Here is a 23,245-nt window from a genome sequence, read left to right as displayed (position 1 = left end):
ATATAATTTAAATGCTCTTGTTAAATTGTTGGATGAATTATAGTATCTGGTTGAGTTATGCTTAAAATGACATTTAAAATTTACATCTCACTTAAATGTGTCTGATTTAAAACTTGAAATAAAACTGAAAATTCAAATTCCCGGATCCTTCTCAATTAAGGAAATCCCTTGCATGTATATTATTTCTACCAAAGTGCAGCACTTATCAACATTGAACCTAATTTTTCAGGTTGCTGCCCATACTCCTAATTTAGTCAAATTGCTCTAAAAAGTGGCAGCATCCTGCATGGAACTTGTAATTTTTGTACAATTTAGTGCCATCAGCCATAACAGAAACAGTACTTTCAATCATCACTCCAAGGGGCAAATTTACTTACCTTCGAAGTTGCGCCACTTTGCCGCACTTCGCCAGGTGTAGATTTGTTAGGGCTGCGCAAATTCACGAAGATCCGAAGTTGCGCACAATTTGCATACGGCGTGCAGTTAAAGTATATGCAGCAGAAAACACATTACACTACACAAGGCCAGGGAACCTTAATAAATGTATTCTAATGCCCTACACATGTGCCCACAGTATAGTTTAGGTGCCGTATGTTATCAAATATAGGGAAGGAGGTAATTTCAATCTTTTTCAGCCTATCACCATATAAAAAGTAAAAGACGCGAGCGTTTTTTTGGGATTTTTTATGAACATCCCTATCTACTCTATTGCACTTCGCCTAGTCTGAGGTGGCGAGGTAAAGTCTGGGGCAAGAGGTAACGTTTGCGAAAATCCTCAAGTTAGTGAATTAGCGTAGTTACGTCCCTTAGCCATAGCGCAACTTTGCCTGGCGTAAGGGTGCCAAGTAGCGCTAGAGTGGGTCCACTTTGCTAGCAAATTTACGCCAGCACCCGTTAGTAAATCGGCATAGTGGCAAAAGGACGTCATGCCGGCAAATTTTCTCTAGCGTTAGCCACTTGCCCCCAAGTCATTAATAAACAAGTTACATAGCAAAGGACCAAGGACAGACCCTGTGTTACACCATTAACAACATTAGTACAATTTTAAAATGTTCCATTTACCAACCCTCTTTGTAACCCATCTGTCATGTTTGGTATCCACAACCCAAAACAGATGCCAAGGTTCCAGTCACAGCTCACGCTTCTGCCTATAACAGCTACCTTCACATCGAGAGGAGCTCTTAAATACTTCTAAGCCTCCAGGTCTTAAAGTGAGAGAACCAAGGTGAGGGTTCTGAGCAGGCAAGGGAACCAGAACATGTGACTGGAGTAACGGGGAATGAGCAGAGCATAGGAAACAGGCTGGGACCAATAACCAAACAGTCAGTGTGGTACAGAATCAGGATCCAGAAGCGTAGTCAGAAAACAGTCAATGGTTGGTTCAAGCAGCGAAACAGAAATGGTCAAGGACAGGCAAGGGTCAAGAAACAGTTAATCAGACAAGAAGTGCATCCATAGACTATCGTTGGGCAACAAGGAAAAAAGATGAAATATTTTGATTTTGCACCAAGCATGAGCATCACATTGGGTGTCAAATTTAAAACAAAAGGGAGAAGCCAGCATCCCTGTTGGCGAGCCCGCTGCCCCAGAGGTACCCTGACACTATCCTTCAGTCAACTCTGTATCCAAGTACAAATACTATATTCCAGGCCAATGTTCCTTGATTTAGCTATACTGTGTAGCCATTAACACGTGTGCTACTGTTTCCAGTGTAATGGTGGTCGGCGGGTAGTGGATCGGGTTGCAGATAAAGCAGTTGCAGGTCTAGTAGCGGATGTGAAAAATTGGTACCACGCAGGACTGTAACTTCTGTTTTAGCATCATATCAATCACATTTGTAAAATATATTTACAAACAAAACAGACATAAGTATATTTTATAAGGTATGTACAAACATGTATAAATTGTGATTTTCTGTGTTGCTTGGGGTTTTTTGATGCTGACAACTAACTTAATGGAGGAGTTTTCTATTAATCTCAGTGCAGCAAAAGCCAGACAGCAATAAAAAGAAGGGGATCTGGCATGCCACTTTCTGGGAATTGAGTGTCTTCAGTTACACATTAATCTAATCAATGGATAACAAGAGGATATGGTCATAGGAACAATAGTGGTGAACTGTTGTGCTTTGCCTATCAAACCACTTAAGTTAGGGAGAAGTTATTGTATTAGTGATTGTCTCATGATTTTTTGTCAGGGGATGATGGATAAAAAAAATACTTTATGAGATATAGTAAAATTGCCATGTTACCTCTTGCTTGGAAAATAATAATGCTTTAATGTGAGTATGTAAAAGAGTTAAAGCTCTATGCTTAAAACAAGGGACGGGTCCCACCTTCTGTTACTTCCCCCAGTCTCCCATTTCAAAACAGAGTTTGATTACAAAAGTACAGAACTAGAATGGCTTGTGAGTAATAATACCATCAGTTTTGGCTGGTATCATTGGCATCATCATTGAAGATGATGGGTTGACTTGAAGGACAGAGTTTAAATATACAAGATGTATGGTGAACAAACAAAATAGAAATATAGGAACTGCTTTGCTTACAATAAATTCTGCTAAATTGTCTATGCCTCATAAATAAGTCAATGGGCTGCATGCAGAGTTTATTGATTTATTGTGTAATTATTTAGCACATGCCCTGGCTCCCTGCGATATACAATTATGTCTTGATTGCTTTAGAAAATATATTATTAATACATTTATATTTCCTTCTAAACTTGCAAGATATACAGTTTACTATTTTTCAAAAAATACATTTCCCCATATACAAATGACCAAGTGAATAAACCTGGTTGGCAGACAGGATATCAAACAGTGATGGGCGAATCTGTGCCGTTTGGCTTCCCCAAAAAATTTGCGAATTTACTGAAAAATTTGCAAACCGCATCGAAGTCAATGGGAATCAAAATAATTTTGTCACAAGCGCCAATTTTTAAACAAACGACTATTTTGTCCAAATGCATTAAAGTCAATGGGTATCTGAATAATTTTGACGCGCGACAATTTTATGCTTGCGACTATTCTGACGTGCGACAATTTTTTTTGGCACAGCTGATTTTTCACCGGCAAATTTATTTGCTGGTGGCGAAACACAGAAATTCGCTGCAAATTTGTGCCTGGTAAATTTATTCGCCCATCACTAATATCTAATTCTGCTCTCTGAAGTAAATGAACATTGGCCACATTGTTTTAATGATGTATTTCTATGTTAACTGAGTGCTTCACATTAAAATAAACTTTGGACATAGTGAAGACAACAGTATTCTAGGTAGGTATATAATTAATTCTAGATTCGGTTTAGAATTTAACTTAAATGTTTTATATAGGATTCTGAACCAATCCTGAACTGAATTGGAACCCTAAATGTTCAGTGATACTCAATGTGACAATGATTTTATTCACCATTTTCAAATTTTCTCTTAAAGGGGTGGTTCACCTTTAGGATAACTTTTAGTTTTCAGTTGGTCTTCATTATTTATTTTTTATAGTTTTTTAATTATTTGCCTTTTTCTTCTGATTCTTTGCAGTTTTCAAAAGAGGGCACTGACCCCATCTAAATACAAATGTTCAGCAAAGCTATAAATGTATTGTAATTGCTGCTTTTTATTACTCGTCTTATATTCAGGCCTCTCCTATTCATATTCCAGTCTCTTAGTCAAATCAGTGCATGGTTACTAGAGAAATTTGGACCGTAGCAACCAGATTATTATACATTGCAAACTGTAGAACAGCTGAATATAAAGCCAAATAACTCAAAAACCACAAATAATAAAAAATGAAAACCAATTGCAAATCGTCTCAGAAAATCACTCTCTACTTCATACTAAAAGTTACTCAAGGGTGAACAACCGCTTTAAATATGATTATGCAGATTTAGGTTTGTATTGGTATCTAGCTGATCCCAGAATTGGAGGCTTCAGTGTATTTGCACTTCTAAGACTTCTAAGAATATTTTTTGTGTTTTTAAAATACGTTTTAACTTTGCTTAGAATTGCAACTGTTATCTGCTTGCTAGGGTTTTATTTCTCAAGCAACCAAGCAGCAGCTTGTAAGTCAGTATTGAAGTAGAAGGCATACAATTAATCAAGAATAAAATAAAATATTTAAATAACATAACACAGTAACAACAAATCTTAATTGAGTTAGCCAACTGTCAAAAAAGGGTGCATAAAAAACAGAAATTTGAGTTCTTAACCATCATAGATGGTATTTACATGCTTCATGCCACATATATAGCACTGTCTAAAACAGTGAGAATGAGAAGACAGTGCTACCCACACAATTCTACCCATATAATGCAACCCATATAATGCTAGGTGCAGTAGCTTTTCCTTTCCTTTCTAAAACCTGTGTATGTAGTTGTGGATAATAAACATGGCAGTCTCTCTCACAGCTGGGAGAAGAGCCAGAGATGTCTTGTTTTACCCTGTCTTTCTAATGATAAAATGTTATTTGTCTAACACCTTATAACCATTAACCAGCTCAAATAAATAGACACCACACCAACATTGTGGGGAATAATGTCATGGCTTTATTGAAATAGAAGAAATGTGGGGCCCACTAAAATGCATATAACAATTAACATTCCCAAGCAAGGCTGAAACAAGGGGTAGGCAGAAGAGGCACAATGGTGGTGGGGTGCTAGCATGTTCCTTTGCTGATTCCTCTAACCTCCTGTGCTGAATGATATGGTAGCGGCAGGAACCAGCTATGGAGAACTACAGCAATGAAGTAGCAGTGGGTGATAGAGAGGGGTTACACAGATTAGTGAGTTGCTGACTGTGGGTGTGTGCCCTGGGCACCCTTCTATGTTGGCCCAGCTTGCCAAGTCTTTGGGCAGGCCACTTTAGAAACCATGCTGTACAAAAACACTTTGGGATTCACCTGTAAGACCCATGCATTCCATGCATTCCTTGGCCTGAAGTACATACAATATTGCCTCTAAGCTGTGCACTCGTGCACATGCACACAAATTTTAAGGCCAGCGCATACAATAAAGTGTGGTGAGCACAAATAATTTTGTGTGAGAACACATCATTTTTGACCTGTGCACATAGTTTTTTGAAAAGTGCACACACAGGTTCAGAAAGTGGGCACACACAGCCAAGAAAAAATTAGAGGGAACATTGATCACACAGTGCCAATTATGGCAGGGAACATCCAGTGGACTTGTCTGTACTGACTTGAAAGAAGGAAATTAGGGTCAAGTGGACTTCTTGCATTTGCCTGTGGGCCAGTCAGTTACAATGTGCCTACACCGCTGCCCAAAACAGAAGGGAGGGAAAAGCTACCACACAGTCCCCACTGAAGCATTACTGCAATATGCTTTTTAAAGAGATTAATTGCTGTGTCAGACAAGTGCAGCCCTCCTGCTTATACCAGTCTGGTCCATTGTAGTCACTATGCTGCAGGAAAGCCCATCGAGTTGGCTTTCACCTGCATTCAATGCATGAAAGGTCCACCACAAGGAACTGAACTCATATGATAGCTAGCTGTATATAGGAGTATCCAACTATGTCCTTGAACTTCTGGTTACTTTGACTGTAGAGAAGTAAGCATCAAGTTAGTTATGATCTTATATGGCGTAGACTAAAGCTGTATTTTTTTGTTTGGAAGAAGCATCAGCCTTGGTTGTATATACTGTATGACTAACTAAATAGTAGGTGCCTATATGGGCTTCACTAGCGAAACCTGCCTTATGTGTTGCACATAGGCACCCTCACCTCCCTGCATTATGCAACATTTGATTCGGGGCCCAAAGGCAGGCGGTAAGGACTGGGCTGCAAACACACAAAACAGGAGCACTACCCCGACCTCTCCCCACACTGTGCTACAATGTGCAGCCACTGGAAGGCCTCTTCCAAACGTGACAACAGGTAATGTACGGAGCACCAGTGAGGTCCATTAGATTGGTATTCATAGTGATTAAAACACAGGAGACGTCATGAACATATTTGAATACCACAGGCTTGACGCATTTTGTGGCTACCAGACACTTTCTCAAAAGCCATATGGTACACAAACACCTTTGGAAGATTTAAGCTCTCTAAATACCTTCCCTAGACTGACTTGCTGTGCTAGTCACTCAGTGCCAGATTTGACACTCTGAGCAGATTACCATGTGCAGGGGGTGCATGTGTCTTTCCAAATGAGCACTAAGAGGTGCACTCTTGCACCCCCAAGATCAGATATGATAAAATATTGTTCTGTGCATTTCACCCAGTCTTACTGTTGTAATGGGCTTCCTGCTATCCATACGCATGCAGATTTGATGCCATATACACATAAGGGAGCACATGCAGTGTGCAAGTTGGTGCAAGTTGTTCACCTAGGTCCCCCAGCATATGAAGAAAAATCCTGCCCTGCTGCCCATTGTAAGACTTATTGTGGCTCCGGGGGGCCCCAACAGGGTGCAGGCCTGGATGCGATCCTCCTGCATAATCCCTTTCCACTCCTCCTCTGCTTTTCCTGCTTTGGCTCTAAATGCAGACCTAGAAAACTTGAAAAAATATCTACATTTAAAATCCTTGGTTTTAGACTTGGTTTTAGTTCCTAGATGTACATGTAGTGATGTTATTGCAGATAAATATACAGTATATTCTCTGTGGTGGAACCTTGATACAGATAACCTCTTCTCTTGAGAATGTATTGATCTTGCTTTGGGGGTCTGCCTTGATGAACATAAACAATCACTTTAACTATTTAAAATTCCTATCCTCTGGTAAAAAAACATCAACATATCTCAATCAGAAAAGGACATTTACATCAAGTCATTTGGCAACTTACCCTGTTCAGGAGCTGGATACTGTGCCTAACAGAAAGGATTAATATATTCAATATTAACAATATTAACTTTCCTATCCAAGCTGATTACTATGCACTGATTTCATGTGGCTTATAAACACGACAATAGTCTCTATACAGGATTTCCCACTCGATCTCCACCATGTAGCAGTGAGAGGAGCCATAGATGTATCGCTATGCACTGTAGTTGCGACTGATAATAAAAGCAAGAAGAGAAAAATCTAAGAAAACGTGGAAATGTGAAAAGGAGGGGGTGGGGCTGGTGTAAGGGAATCCATGCCATGTTTTAGCATGTGTTTATCTGCCAATTTGCTAAGCCTTCCCTTAAATCCTCATGATCCAACCACAAGACAAAGCACAAGAGCTGTCAGCAGCCCACCATCAGCAGCCTAAGCTACATTCATGGCTAGGGACCCTGTGACCTTTGACAGGTTTTGAAAGGCAAATGAAAAAACAGCGATTGACTAAGCAGCCGGATTCCTACTGATCCACGAAAACAAGATGATGACACATTGTGCAGATCCAGGTAAGAGAATCTCATCTGTAAATATGGGGCACTGACTCCTCTCTCCTTTCCACTGGACATTAGGGGCAAATGCAATATTAATGTAGTGCAGTGAGCTGAGGAACACAGCCTGGTACAGATAAATAAAGATGCTTCTGAGATTCACTGCAGAATGTAAACAAGGCTAGATCATTCACTAGGAGCCTCAGCCACAATCCTGGAGGGGGAATGTTACAAACATTGCCTGTGGCATGAAGGCTTGGAATACCCACTCTACATAGCCTGGCAGTGAAAATCTTGTGCAGAAGTAGCTACACCATTTGCCAACATTACAACAGAGCACAATTAGCCAAAGAAAACCCAGGTCCATTATTCATCACTTCTTAATTTATGATAAATTCAATAGTTAAATGTGTTTGTCACCAACTGAGACAGCAGCTTAATATTTAGCCCAGATTGAATTTTTGTGACCATGGCCCTAATGACTGAAAAGAGGAATGTGCATAGCTGTGTGATTTGCTGATCACAGAGACATCTGGCCTTTCAGTCCTCTTAACTGTCAAGGGACGCTGGGAGTTGTATTCCTACAAAAGCTGGATGGATTTCCCTGATGAGCCAGTTCCTGCTGAAGTTGCATTTGAACGCTGCCATGTTTTTTCTTCTTTTACGTCGCCGTATTCACACGTATGTACGTTGGTGCCCTTGAAGTCTGCAGCTGTAATCTATATGCATGGATAGCATGCTATGGGTTTGTTTACTTTACTTGTGATGCTTTTAGGTGTCTAAGATTATACATCCAGATATTGATAATAATTACCTCTTCCTTTTGCTATAACAAGCTGAGGTACAGGCCTGGTGTGAAATTGAGAATGTAATATGAGCTTCAAGTTTTCATGTTAGTACAACATTTTGAATTGAGTATATTTAGAAAGTTGCTTCATTTAGTTTTCATGATGATTCCTTTTAATAAAACATATTTATTAAAGGAGAATGAACCCCTTTTTGTAAGCACAGGCCTCCACCCACTATCCCTGTTCTCCAGGGAGGGAGGAATATGGTGCAGTGTGCCAGAAGTGGCCCCTTAACTGGGGGGAAGCGAGTGGTGTGGAAGTGTGTGCTCTTGCCTTCCCTAGTTTTGGCACTAGCAGTGTAGGGTTCTCTTTAAACACAGCCACAGATGAAAAGCACAGAGTTCTCTTTGTAAAATACTCAGCAGGGCAGAGTCCCCGTCCAAACCATCCACAGATCAAAAGTACCTGAGAATTTACTTGCAGGCTTCCACAGCTCTCATTAGCAAGGCCTTTCTGGGTCAGGAGCCACCTGAGATGACTCCTGCAATGCTGCCCCCAGCCAGGGACCCACCTGCAATGAGCAAAGGTAAAGACCTTGCCTCAGACAGCATTGCCCCACAAGTTACCAAGGGGGAGCAAAAAAGCAGCTCCGAATTTATGGATGATAAACCAGAAACGAGTCTCTTCTAGTGCAGAGAGTGCAATTCCTGTGCTGAGTGGGGGGCTGCATCACTAGTGTGGAGAGAGCAATTGTGTTCTCTGCACTAATTCCACTAAATTTTCTGGTGCAGAAACTGTAAATTCAGCTCTTAAAGTTACCATGAGAGGTTTTTTGCAGTCACTGGTAACTTGACTGCCATTGGTGTTGGTGATGTTCAACATGAATCATAGGTGCAGGGCCCCTGCTCATTAGGGGTAGAGGATCCAACCAGCTGTTAGAGAGAGTCTTTATATTGCAGCTAGGGTAGACTCCAGGGACATGCCACAGGCAGGGTATACCCCAGAAGTCTCTGGATAAAATATTCCTAGACATTATTTGCCTTCTTCGTCTGACACACTTCAGCAGTCACTGACCCCATCTAAAAACAAAGGCTCGGTAAGGCTACACATTTATTGTTAGTAATACTTTTTATAACCCATCTTTCTATTCAGGCCCTTTCCTATTCATATTCCAGTCTCTTATTCAAATCAATGTATGGTTGCTAGGGTAATGTGACCCTAGCAACCAGATTGCTGAGTAGTGAGCTGCTGAATAAAATGCCAAATACCTCAAAAAACAAAGATAATAAAAAATTAAAACCAATTGCAAAATGCCTCAGAATAGAAAAACTATGCATAAATACTCAAATATATCTCAGTAAGTCTGTTTCATATACATTAATTATGCAATACATTCATTCTCAGTTTAAAATGTAGCTCTGTTCATAACCAATCTTTGGTAGCTGCTTACTGAATATGCAGGGGCTGTTGGAGAAGTGACAGCAAAACTCTGATGGCTAGTTCACAGTTTAAAGATAACTAAGAACTTCATTAAGAAAATATGTATATATTGTACCTAAAATTCCCAGAACCAAAGAAAGCACAATGAGTCATATTATATTGTTTGTAACTCAGCTCTACTCAACAAAGTAAAATAGCAAAGCTAGAGGGTTCCTGAATACATTGTGCCTCAAAAATATAGAGAGGGAGCTTAAAATAACATACAATCAGGGGGAGATTTTCTTCTTTTAAATTTTAACATGTGTTTAAGCAAGTGACTTGTGACTGTTTAAATATAATTGCTGATTGGTTGCTATGGGCACCATCACCGGTGATGTTTATCAGCAATGTTAATAAATACAACCCATAGTCTCTCTCCAACAGACATAATCACTCAAACACAAGCAGATTCAGATCCTTCACACTGAAGCAGAGCCACATTCTCCTTCTCTTCTGTCACACACAGAGCATCATGTGACCAGGCCGTCAGTCCAGGATGAAATAATCATTAGGGTGAGGGCAAACTAAGGGGCAGATTTCAATTCAAAGTTCGAATTCAAAATTCGAACTTTTGCGTTTTTTATGGTCAAAACTGTCAAATTAGACTAGGAGAGTTATTCAAATTCAATTCGAGTGTTTAAAAAAATTTGAATTCGATTTTAGAGTTATCATACTCTGGCCCTTTAAGTACTTGAATTCAACTATTCGCCACCTAAAACCTGCTGAATTGCTGTTTAAGTCAATTTTGAGTTCTTTGAAGCCTTCCTGACATTCGAGTTTTTTTTCAGAGAAAATCAAATCTTGAATCAAGTTTTTAAAATTCGAATCGAATTCGATTCGAGTTTTCGAGTCAATTACTTTCATCCGAGTTTAAAAAATTAGATTTTCTTAATTCTTAGCAACTTTTTTAGCAACTCTTCTTGTACTCTGCAGGATCAGGAAGTGCCAAAGTGAAACTGGTTTCATTTTACTGTTTAGTGGCATAAATAATAAAAACCATTGATATTGCATAATGAAAAGAATAGGCAGCGAGCATCTTCAATAAAATCCCTATTTATTTAGAGGATGTCAAAAAGAGGTTCATATTGTATACATGCAAAAAATGCAAATTCTAGCATACTATGAGAGTCCTCATCCAGTGGTGTAGCTATACAGGGGGTAGACCATGTGGCCAAGTGTGTGGGGGGGGGAGAGTTGGCGTTAACCCTCAACTAATGTGCAATTTTGTGTGCGCCTTGGGTGTCCCACAATTTAAAGGGCCTGAAAAATGTTTTCACGGGGGCCTGAGACTCTGGAGTTATGCCATTGAACAACACCTGTATTAAATGGCAGTTCAGTGCATGATTGCTATGTTTTTTTCCAGCTCCATTTCTCTGCTGTCCGCAGGTACTGGGATTTGTTGTCCAATGGCAGGTTGAGGACTGGCATTATAGTTAGGCCTTCTTTGTATTTTATTCTATAGCCTATGGAGTTAAACTTGCTACAGAGGGCAGGTTATTGTTCAGCCCATAAAGGAGGGATTCTTAACCTTTGTTTTGGGACCCCAAAAAATGGGTCCCCATGCTGTTTAGATTTAGAATTAGTTTCAATGTCTCCTTTAATATTGGGCAGAAAATAGTACCATAATTGTAATAAGGTAGTGGACTGGTTCTATACCAATGTTTCATTTGCAAAGCTGAATTATTGACTTATTTTGGGTCCCCTGAGAAGAAGTTTAAGAAACACTGGCCTTATGGATTGCAGTTAAAGCAGATATCAAATCTCTTCTCAGCTAAATACTATTTGCTTAAAGTGAGTCATTGACTGGAAAACTATTTCTACTTCTCCGTTATTTATATAGTACAACCATATAATGCATCACTTTGAAAATGTTTAACTTTCACATCAGTCCCAGCCCTAGTATTGCTGAAAATTAGCAGTGAGAATAAATATATAATGCCATGTTCTTACATCCCCTAGGTATGACTTGTGCAGACTTATTAGAAGTCTTATAACACTGAGCATGTGTCCAGACCCTATCTCAGTACACACTCAGGCCAGCTTGTTTTCTACTGTTATTTGGGCAGCCAAACAAATTGTCAAATTTCCCTGGTTGGAATTGAAAAAAATCACAGTGCAATGCTACCCACTGTGTTATTACATAATGCATCTGTTTTTATGTAGTTTTGCCAAAGGCTTGTGCTGCCTGCTTTAATAACTCTGTATTCCATCACTTGTTTAAAAGAAGAGTCACCAAAAAATGAAAGAGTTTTAAAGTAATGACAATTTAATGTACTGTTGCCCTGCACTTTTAAAACTGCTGTGCTTCAGAAACACTACTATATTTCATATGGGCCTTTTCTCCTTTGAATGGCTGCCCCCTTTGCTATACAGCAGCTTACGGTATTTATATAATCAATAATAGTGTTTCTCAAGCAAATACAGCAGTTTTACCAGTGCAGGGCAACACTACATTATATTTGTATTACTTATTATTTTTTTTATGCTACTGTTCCTTTAATGTATATGTTTAATTACAACCAATAATTTTTAAATATTACTGATCATGGTAGATTCTGCATTCTGCCACTAGGTGGCACATGGAATGAGAAACTAAAAATCTCAGAAAAATTACTGCTTCAAACAGCTTTGAAGTTACAAATGTCACTACAGTCAGGGGCGCTCCACCAGAGGTGAGTTGATCCACTCGGTTACCAGGGGCGGCAAAAATGTCGCTCCTGGTAACTAAGAGCTCAATTTCCGGTTTTCAACCCGGAAATTCAGCTCTTCTAGTGCAGAGACCGCAATTGCACAATTGGGCTCTCTGCACTAGCGTCGTGATCGGCCCGACCCCCTCCTGCGCAGAAAATGTGAGCGCCGTGAGGAGGGGTCGTGGCGGCAATGGAAGGCCGCCTCAGGCGGCATAAAGGCGCGGATCGGCGCTGACTACAGGTATGGGACCTGCTGTCATGAATGATCGGGACCTGGGGTTTTCTGGATAATGGATTTTTCCATAATTTGGATCTTCATACCTTATATTTACCAGAAAATCAAGGTACTGTTTTATTATTACAGAGGAAAAGGAAATCATTTTTACAAATCTTGCATTATTTGAATAAAATGGAGTCCATGGGAGACAGCATTCTGTAATTCATAGCGGATTTCTGGATAATGGATGCCATACCTGTACAAGCAATGCTATTACCCTGCATAAAATAACTGGAAGCATTTGTATACAATTCCAATGCCATACAGGTGTTACATGCATGAAATCCTGCCTCTTTTAGATTACAAAACACCTGGATCCTTGAAAATACCTTCACTTAAAAATAAAATTGTAGTCATTGTGTTATTACTGGTGCACTTATGCTACTGCTTGAAAATGCAGTATAGATGTATTTCTTATTGCTATGTTTTCTGAGTGCAATTTTGCACAGGCAACAAAACACGTGTGCCATTGCCCAAAGGAGTCTAAAGCCAATAGCAACTAGGCAAGATCTCTAGAGAAACACTGCAGTAGAAAGTAGTAATAATGAAAAAGCATATAGTGATTTAAGGCTTATGCTACGGGTATATTTGTATGTGTGTGTAATGCTCTTTGGGAGCACAGTATCAATTAAAATGCATTTGCCTGCCTTTTTCCATTCATTTAAATAAGAATCTAACTATCAGTGACATATACTGGCACTGTCATGATACAGTTATCTCTTGGGAAAGTAGAAATCACTAATGTTCCTGAGGGATCCCTGTCTGACACCTCTGTTACAGGCAGCAAACAAATGGGAAAGGGCTGCAGGTACAGAATGTTCACTCTTCTTGCAGACTCAAAGCCCATTCTTTTAAGAAAAAGTGTATTCCTGAATATTTACTAAGCAACACATAAGCCCATGTAAGAAAATGTGTAATAAAAGGCACCTAGTTTTTCCAGGTTCAGTAAACTTTAGCAACCAATAAAATGTATGCTTTTAAATAGGGGATCGCTTAATTGTGTTTTCTGATTGGCTGCTACAGGTGATTAGACCAGTAGCAAACGTTGTACCTTTTATTACATTTCTCCGATAGTGCCCTGCTGCAAATCTATTGGTACTTCTGACGCCACTTCTTTAGTAACTGTGTTACTGTACAACTGTGCTGCTAATGTGTCATTTTTTTTTATAGAAAAAATCCCCCCATTTGTGTTTAAAAGTATGGACCCACACATGGCAGTATCTTTTGTTACTTCATAGTCCCAGCAACTTCTTCTTCACCAAAATCTCAAAGCTTTTCATTTTATGATTAGGGACACTGGGGTTTGTATGTTAGTGATGACCTCTTGTGAGAGGGGTTAGGAGTGAGTGAGTTTTATTTAAAAACAAAGAGGTTAACCGGGGGGGGGGGGTTAAGGAGTAGACTGGATTATTTTATGTAAGTACTGTTTAAATGTCTGGCTTAGTCACCAGGAGGCTCTGTTAGGAGAGGTTATTTAAGGCTAATAAGAATAAATGACGTCAGGGAGCCTAAGACCTGTCACCACAGAAATGCACCAAGGAGAATAATTAGTTAGGTTAGATAGTGGTAGGTTAGATTTGTGAAGTTTGCTGTAGGTGGTTAGTGATTAGTTAGTGAGTTGAGCAGTTGAGGCTCCATTGGAATGGGCCAGTGTCCTAGCAGTACCTCGCCCAGATAGGGACCCAGTGGAAGCGAGACTAGATTGAGTAGGGCCTGGTATCTGTATTCCAAGGCTGAGCCTTGTTCTAAAGTCTGTAAGATGGTACAGCATCCCTAAAAGGAAGGAAGGAACAGGCTATATTGCTTGTTGGGGAATTGGTGTGATAAGGATTATACAAGATACTGTGCTGGTGAGAGTAAATAAAGTGTTCCTGAGTTAATTTGCAACATCGTGTGAAACGCCAGTTTATTTACTACTAAGGTGTACATGACAAAGTTCCCCTTGCATGTAACAGTGGTACAGATACCGTTTGGCCAGGTGATCCAAGGAATTACTGTGCACCATGTTATACCCTTCTAACCTTCCTATTGGCCTTTGCCAAATGAACTAATTGCTTTTTTTCTCAGGACCAAAACTTGAACAGTGAGGTGCCCATATGTATATCATGCCACAGGAAAACACGCTGGCCAAAAACGTAAAACACATGCACACTATAATGTAACCACATCTGTTGGCCGCGCAGATTCCTGTTTCCTTGCTTTACAGGAAAGATGAATTTTACATGATCTGTTAGCAGGAAACGATTAGCTTCTATTATATGGATTATGCTTTGGTGTAATCTAATTTTCACTTGTCATATTTCGTCACACGTACAGATGACTTCCTTTGTGTGGGATCACTACACATTCCAGGCTATTATAGGTTTACCACCAATCATCCACATATTGACTCATAATGATCGATAATGCCCAGTCTTGAGAAATGTATTAACTAAGCATTTTCTAAAACAATCAAACATGCTTAACAGTGTTTTGGTTTCTAGGCTTAATTTTGATGTACCGGGCTGTGCCATTTCTACTTCTATTGTAAATATCTTTGTTCAAACAAACATTTTAGAGGCTTAGTAAGCTGCATTTCCCTTGAGTGATTTTTCAGAGACTTCGTTTAAATTATGGATTATGATATGACAGCGCATTTCATCACTCATAGACAGCAAGTTCTACACAAGCGTAAAAAGCAGTTAACCAGAAACAATTTTCTTTTCCAGTTGTAAATTTCCTTATCAGAATATTTATCAAATGATGTAGGTTCTGCTTAAACGGTTGTTCAACTTCCAATACTTTTTTCAGTCGAGTTGTTTTCATATTGTTCAGTCGAGTTGTTTTTAGGGTGTCACCAGCTCTGTAAAGTGTTATTAGTTGATCCATTTTTTCTCTATGGTCCTGCTGAGTGGAATCCCTGAGTTTCATTAAAGACCGCTGTTAGAATTGATACAATAGTTGCTAATATTCCACAGATACTGCTGAGAAATGTTTTAACTAATGTAGCAAATTGTAATAGTTCAGAATCCATACCTGGATCACTATCCTGCCAGACTGAAATTCCACATTAAATTTAAATATTGTAAAAACAGCGAAAAATAAAAAGCAATTGAAAAAAGTATTTTCTAGTAAACAATCTGAAAACAAATGAACTGAAAAAAGTGTTTGGTCACAGCCTCTTTAAAAGGGACCAAAGGAACAATTGTATAATTACCAGCTAATAGCCATGGGCAAATCTGACCCGTTTCACTTTGACAAAAATTTGCAAAGCTGAAAATAATTTTCAAAACAAAATTTTTTTTACCTTCCATTTGAGACTTGGCGAAATGCAGCGAAATATTTCGCTCATCCCTACCAGCCAACGTTATTATAATATGTTCTTATTGTACTGTACTGCAGTGACAAATTCTAAAATATGAACTATTATAAACATCAAGCAAGGTACCACACTCACGTGATTTTGAAAAAGATACATAAAGCATTTCTAGAATAAGATCTTATCTTTCATAAAAGCTGAATCTTAAGGGCTAAAGTAATTATATTTTCTGTACACTTGAACCCCAGAGTATTTGTACACTGGTAATCTCCACTCTTTTATGCCATAGACCTGTTGCCCATGATTATCACAGGAATGATACAAGGAAGAACTGAATGTTCAGCTACAAATGCTTGGCTGTTAATAAAACATCTCATCTGCCATATATTTCAACTGGTGCATGTAGTGGGTTAATAGCCAGTGTAGAATGGGATGGGGCAGCACTTTCTTTGGTCTGTTTGCCAGTATCATATCATCTCACATGACAATGCAATATAAATGATTGTTAACCCAAGAGGCTGAAGGAGAGGGTGACTCAAGTGCAATCTATATGTTTACGAACAACTTTATTTGTACAATATATTTGTCTTTTAGAGCACAGATTAGAGTTCATATATATATATTATTTTATATTTTGCAACGTTATATGTTTAAATCTGTATTCAGACAAAGGTGTAGTAGTCGTAAATGCATGCAACCTTTTTTTGTGTTAGAGTTCCTTAATAGGCTCACCAGTGACATGTAAAATAAGGAAGTCAGCAGAGTTTTTGCAGGAAACCCTGAGAATAAAAACTATTAATTAATTAGTATTTCTCTAGTTCTTATTGCGTTGGCTCAATGCAGACAATAAAAAAATGTGCTGGCGTATCTGTAAAGTGTCCATTTAGTTAAATGATGCAAGAGATAAAAAAAGAAAGCTTCCTCAGCAGAATTACATAAATGTCCCACTGTACACACCATCGTACATTGTTCCCTGGTCAGTCACTAGGCACATCTTTCGGAAATGTCCAACGCCCATCCCTGCAACTGTATTTTGAAAGTAAATCCCAGAGTCCTCTAAGACTTTGGCTGAAACTTGGGCATCCTTGTGACTTTATTTTTTTTCTTATGTAAGTTTAGTCCGTTAAGTATAATAAATTATACATTTTTTAAGTCCTGTGAGTGCAGTATTTTCGATGAATTGATTTTATATATATATATAGGAGATTAATCCCGGTCTGTGACCTAGTCCAATGGACAAATTATAATACCCAAAAAAGTCCAGACAACTTGCTTGTATAACAAGAAAAGATTTTTATCAAGCAAGTAATATGCGCAACGTTTTGAAGCTCCCGCTTCTTTATCAAGCAATAATGCATTAACTGACATCACATCCTTTTTAAAGCCACAAGTATAAGCCACACCCATATATGGGATGTGTACTAGTATTTAAATGCAATATGTAAATAGACCAATATATCAAAACATAAATAATGTAGCACAATCATGCAAGCGAAACATAGTATTCAGTAATCAGTGAAAACATATTGGTCAAAGTTAACAACGTACCAAGCTAAATTAAGGTACAAAGAAGGTGTAGGATGTCATATTTAAACAGTCCCAACTACACCCCTGTGAGAATGTGACATAATTATTCTCCATTTCAATGAAAGCATACAAATCATATTCTCTGTTGAGCCCCTTAGGGAAAAGTGTTTGTAATGCGTGTATCCAAAATTTCTCCCTTTTCTGCAGTTGTAGTAGTCTACTGCCCCCAGGTATGGGATCTATTATCCAGAATGCTCGGGACCTGGGGTTTTCCAGGTAAGGGATCTTTCTGTAATGTGGATCTTTATACCTTAAGCCTATGAAAAGATCACATAAATATTAAATAAACCCAATAGGCTGGTTTTGCTTCCAATAAGGTCTAATTATATTTTAGTCTGCATCAAATACAACGTACTGTTTTATTATTACAGAGAAAAAGAAAACTATTTTTAAAAATTTTGATAAATTGAGTTAATGGGAGACATCCTTTCCATAATTCGGAGCTTTCTGGATAATGGGTTTCCAGATAATGGATCCTATATATATATATATATATATATATATATATATATATATATATATATTGCTTAGTGATGTCATTAGTTATAAATGTATACTTTAGTGATGGCACGTGATTTGCTTATGAAACTCACATAGTGCTTCCAATTTCTTTATATGTGGTGGGTACATAAATCGCTGTATAATACACAACCGGCATGAATTACTTTCCTCACACCCAGTATGAGGAAAGTAAATGCTATAAGTATTGTTTCTTGGTTTGAAAGATCATCCAGCTGATATATACTGATCCAGTGACAAGAGAACTGGATGAAGAGCTCAGGGTGGTACATGGTTTGGAGAGCAGGGGGAGGGCCGCTGCTGCATTGTCTGCGATCACAGGCAGGACAAAGGCACTTTTCGCCCAACTGAGTGCAGCAGCAGCAGCAGTATCAGCAGGAGGCCAGCACATACCCCGCACATAGCCCTGACAGGACCCGGTGTTTCCTGCTGGATGTCTGATCAGCCCTGCCCAGTGTAATCCCACAAGCCAGGGGAGAGGGAGGGAACTAGCAGGCCCACAATAAGGTCACGAACCCCTTTGATTGCTCCTCCCGGCAGTGGAATGTTGCTGCTCCTCGCACACTGACCCATGAGCCTGCTCGGGAGCTACCGGAAAAAGACCAATAATGACGGCTATGAATCTTTACAGCTGGTGGACAGCAACGGGGATACGAGTAACAAGGAGCGGCCGGGGAGCAGCAGGCAAGGAGTGAGCGGGGCGGCAGGAACAGCCCAATCGGGATCATCGGCAGCAGTAGCAGCAGCATCACTAGCAGCAGCGGCAGCAGCAAGTAGGAGCCCGGCCAGGCAAGCAGACTGCGGCAGCTGCAGCACCATGGACAGCTCAGGTACCGACTTTAGCTTCTCTTTCTTCCCCTACATCCCCTCTGCTAATCACTCATCCCTTGCTGCACATACACGAGCCCTGCCCTTATTCCTACAACCATACTATCACCCACTACTGGGGCTTCTCCTGTGTGAAAAGGGCCTTACTGCTGTGTAATTGCACAGCCCTTATTTATAGCAGATACCTGCAGCCTCACTGCTCAGATATATACAGCCATTTGTCTGTTAGTCATCATCACTGGGTGTAGCAAGAGTTTGGCCCCTAATCAGTGTCGGACTGGGACACTGGGGGGCCCACCCAAAAAGCTTAGACCAGGGGCCCACTCTGACTAATATTATAATTCATCTACTCACTCAACCTCTATTCTCCTAGTCTCTTTTCTTAACATACCATAATCTATTATTCCATCTATTAATAGGGATGTAGCGAACGGCGGAAAAAATGTTCGCGAACTTGCGTCAAAAATGCGAATGGTTTGCGAACGTCGCGAACCCCATAGACTTCAATGGGAAGGCGAATTTTAAAAGCTAGAAAAGACATTTGATTTTAAAGTTGTTTAAAGGGTGCAACGACCTGGACAGTGGCATGCCAGAGGGGGATCAAGGGCAAAAATGTATCTGAAAAATACATTGTTGACACAGCGCTGTGGCACTTGGTTAAAGACTGGGCAAACAATGCCTGCAAGGGCAACGTATACAGTAGTGGATACGGAATATATTATTGCTGCTGTAAAAACATCACTCAGGTGATGTTTACGGACACGGAATTATTATTGTTATTTAGACAGAATGTGAAAAAGCTCACACAGCTAGGTGCACTTGCATACCTCCCAACTGTCCCTCTTTTGACCACTCAACCCCCTGTCCCTCTTTTGTACTGGAAAGTCCCTCTTTTCTCTGCACTGAACAGCCAGAAAAAAAACAGTTTCTAACTTAATTAGCTTTTGGCAGAGAGCTCAGAACAGCTAACAGGTGCAAATAAGATACTTTGTAACAATTTTGACTCTGGTTGGTGCTGGTGGTGGTGAACTACTAGGAGGAGCAGCACACCAGTCCCTCTTTTCTCTGAACTGAACAGCCAGAAAAAAAACAGTTTCTAACTTAATTAACTTTTGGCAGAGAGCTCAGAACAGCTAACAGGTGCAAATAAGATACTTTGTAACAATTTTGACTCTGGTTGGTGCTGGTAGTGGTGAACTACTAGGAGGAGCAGCACACCAGTCCCTCTTTTCTCTGAACTGAACAGCCAGAAAAAAAAACAGTTTCTAACTTAATTAGCTTTTGGCAGAGAGCTCAGAACAGCTAACAGGTGCAAATAAGATACTTTGTAACAATTTTGACTCTGGTTGGTGCTGTTAGTGGTGAACTACTAGGAGGAGCAGCACACCAGTCCCACTCCCCAACACAGCTAGACTAATAGCACTGGGCTCTTACAGTAGCAAAGTAAAAAAAACAAAAAAGAAAATAAAAGCAGTCCTTACAAGGACTATTGGGTTACAGGCAGCAGTCAGCAGATGAGAGATCAGAAGCAGTGCCCACAGCAGCTACATACAGAGCACTGCAGTAGAAGGTAGATTACTAGCCAGCAAAGCTACCTAACGTAAAATGTCCCTCAAATCCCTGCAGAGTTCTGTCCCTACAATACAGAGCAGTATCAAGTAGATTACTAGCCAGCAAAGTTACTATCAACTGTCCCTCAAATCACTCAACAGCTCTCTCCCTACACTAGCTCTTCCAAGCACACACAGGCAGAATGAAAAAACGCTGCAGGGCTTCAGTTTATATATGGAAGGGGAGTGGTCCAGGGGGTGTGGGGGTGGTCCAGGAGGGAGAGCTTCCTGATTGGCTGCCATGTATCTGCTGGTCTGGGGTGAGAGGTCAAAAATAAGCGCCAGCTAAGGTGAACCCAAATTGGCGAACGTCGCGCGACGTTCGCGAACATTCGGCGGACGCGAACAGTCGATGTTCGCGCGAATTAGTTCGCGGGCGAACAGTCCGCGACATCCCTATCTATTAAGCCTCTTTGTTCTCATAGAAATAGGGAATGGCCATAATACAGGCCTAATGTTTAGCAGAATGAGGTCCCACTGGTAGTCTTCCTGGCATCCCGGTGGGCCAGTCCAACACTGTTTATACAATATTAACAGTCAGAGAAAAAGTCTTTGTGGGCCATCACTTTAATGTTTTTTTAATAAAATACCTAGACTTTACACTTTGCCCTACACCAATTTATATTTGTTTAAATAAACGTGTCAGATCTTGTCATGTAGGCATCATGAAGGCAAGGTGCATGGCCTGAGTATGCCAGTATTGAGGCTACTCAATAAATGTGGAATCCTATTAGCAAGTACATTTTATACCAGTACAACTTTCATAAACCTATTGACTTAACGTATCATTACTTAAATACTATACATGGAGCAATCGGTTCATTTCAGGATGTACAACTAAAGAATCATCGATACTATGGTTTTTATTTGTCTTATGTGTAGAAAAGTTGTCATTTAGAAAAAAATCTTTTCTTAAGTTAAAGGAGAAGGAAAGTCATTTTATACTTGGGGGGTACCAAAAGTTAGGCACCTCCAAGTGATTGTATTTACTTATCTGACACTCTAAGCTGCTGCTCCTATTAGCAAAAAACTGCATTGGCCGACGTTTTTCCAGTGAGCACCACAGCGTGAGTCTCTCCTGCTTCTTCTTCAACTTGCAGCTGCACATGTGCAGTAGAGCGAATAGCCAAACTTTAACAAAAAAGCCGGCTATTTCATTCTACCATGCATGTGTCTGCCCTGGGAAATTTGAAGAGGGAAGAAGCAGGAAGAGGATCACTCCGTGGTGCTAGCAATATATAATCAAGCTGTAGTCTCATGCTTTTACAAAGCAGTTTTCCTACAGTTCTCTAGATATTTAATCAAATTCCTCAATCATGCTCAACTTCAACATGCTGAGTCCCAGACAGATTTCTCCTGTTCTGCATGAGTCAGCAGTTTGCAGTTCAGCACTTACAAACAGCATGGTTGCATGTTTTTTTTTTTTAAACCAAAAAGTTTTTATTGATTTTCATAGACAAGACAAGGGGGGAGGGTGGGGGGGGGTATGCTCCCGCCTGGGAGACACGGACCAAGAAAAATACAGTACATCAGTTACAAAGAATGCATACACAGTACTCCATGGCCAACAGATACAAGTTCTAATCACCTATAACAGAAATGCCCTCAGCATCAGTCCATGGGCGCCAGATTTTATCAAACTTGTCCGGACAGCCCCTAGACAGGTAGGTAAGCTTGATCAGGGGAAGAACATTATTCACTTGCTTAAGCCACATTGTCAGTGTGGGAGGTCTAGGGCCCATCCATCTCAATATAATACACTTCTTTGCATAATATAGCAGTCCTCTAGTGAGAAGGCGTAAGAGTTTCCCATGAATAACTCCCTCCAAAATTCCCAACAAACAGGCGTGAGGATTAAGCAATGGGGGGAGAGCCAGTTGTGTCGAGAGATGCGTTGTGACCGCTCTCCAAAAAGCTTGTATGTGGGGGCATTGCCACGTCATGTGGAGAAAATTGGCCTGTTCCGCCTGACACCTATGGCAGTTGCCATTTGCCCTGCTGCCAAACCTGTGTAGCTTAGCCGGTGTTAGGTAGACCTGGTGGAGGAACTTATATTGTATCAGTCTATCTCGAGAGGATACTAAAAAGTGATAGAGATTGTCAGTCACCTCTTCCCACTGGTCCTCCTCCAGGTCTCCCAAAGTGTCACGCCATTTAAGATAAGTGCGGTGGAACGGGGCCACAGGGGCACGAACCAGCAGCCAATAAATACGGGATACCAATTTAGCTGGCGTTTCCGTCTGGACTAGTTCCAACAGTGGGTAGTCCTCGGTTACCAGTAGTTGGGAGCGAAACTGTGACAAAAAGGCCTCCCTCAATTGAAAGTATGCATGGAGTCTCAGATTAGGAACCGTCATTCTGTCTCTAAGCACAGTGTAAGATATAAACATATTATCCTCTAAGACATCAGACAGAGATTTAATGCCCCCTAGTGGCCAGGTTTGGAAGTTGGGGAGGTCAGTAAAGTGGATCAGAGTAGAATTTCTCCAGAGTGGCAAATTCGGGGAGAGCAATGGTGGACATGGTTGCATGTTTAAATCAGGAAAAAAATGCTGGGTTGAGAAAGGAAAATAATTACATTTATTTCACAAGTTTGAGATGGTATCAACCCTTTTTAAAAATCCTGCAAACATTTTAATAGCTCCATGTCAGGTTGTTCTCCATGCTATAATGTAAAATATTGCAGCACCACGTAATCATGTTTTGTTCACTTCAAAAATAAATACAATTTAAAGACATTACTATAAATTGTAAGTGGATTGATGTGGAACCCAATAATGACTTATTCAGCGCAGCATGCAGTTACTTTTCATTTTGAATAAGAAGTCACTTTTGAGTCTTATCATAAAATCCATT

General features: G+C 40.0%; 1 protein-coding gene across 4 annotated transcripts in view; it reads left to right on the top strand.

The window, feature by feature from the left end:
• The first annotated feature begins 7,098 nt into the window (after positions 1–7,098).
• dnajc6.S (DnaJ heat shock protein family (Hsp40) member C6 S homeolog) overlaps positions 7,099–23,245 on the top strand; it is a 46,365-nt gene continuing 30,218 nt past the window's right edge. Inside the window, exons 1-2 of one of the 4 annotated variants that reach the window (XM_041561362.1) lie at positions 7,099–7,331; positions 18,583–18,781. In XM_041561362.1, the coding sequence (XP_041417296.1) occupies positions 18,769–18,781 (13 nt within the window). In that variant the 5' untranslated portion in view covers positions 7,099–7,331; positions 18,583–18,768. Of the gene's footprint in view, positions 7,332–18,304; positions 18,782–23,245 lie in introns of those variants that run through there. The other 3 variants (XM_018260757.2, XM_018260755.2, XM_018260754.2) reach the window with 3 other exon arrangements.

Source organism: Xenopus laevis, chromosome 4S, assembly GCF_017654675.1.
Source record: "Xenopus laevis strain J_2021 chromosome 4S, Xenopus_laevis_v10.1, whole genome shotgun sequence".
NCBI classification, from domain to species: Eukaryota; Metazoa; Chordata; class Amphibia; order Anura; family Pipidae; genus Xenopus; species Xenopus laevis.
Note: the sequence above shows the minus strand (reverse complement) of the source record. Positions and strands in the feature narration are given on the sequence as shown.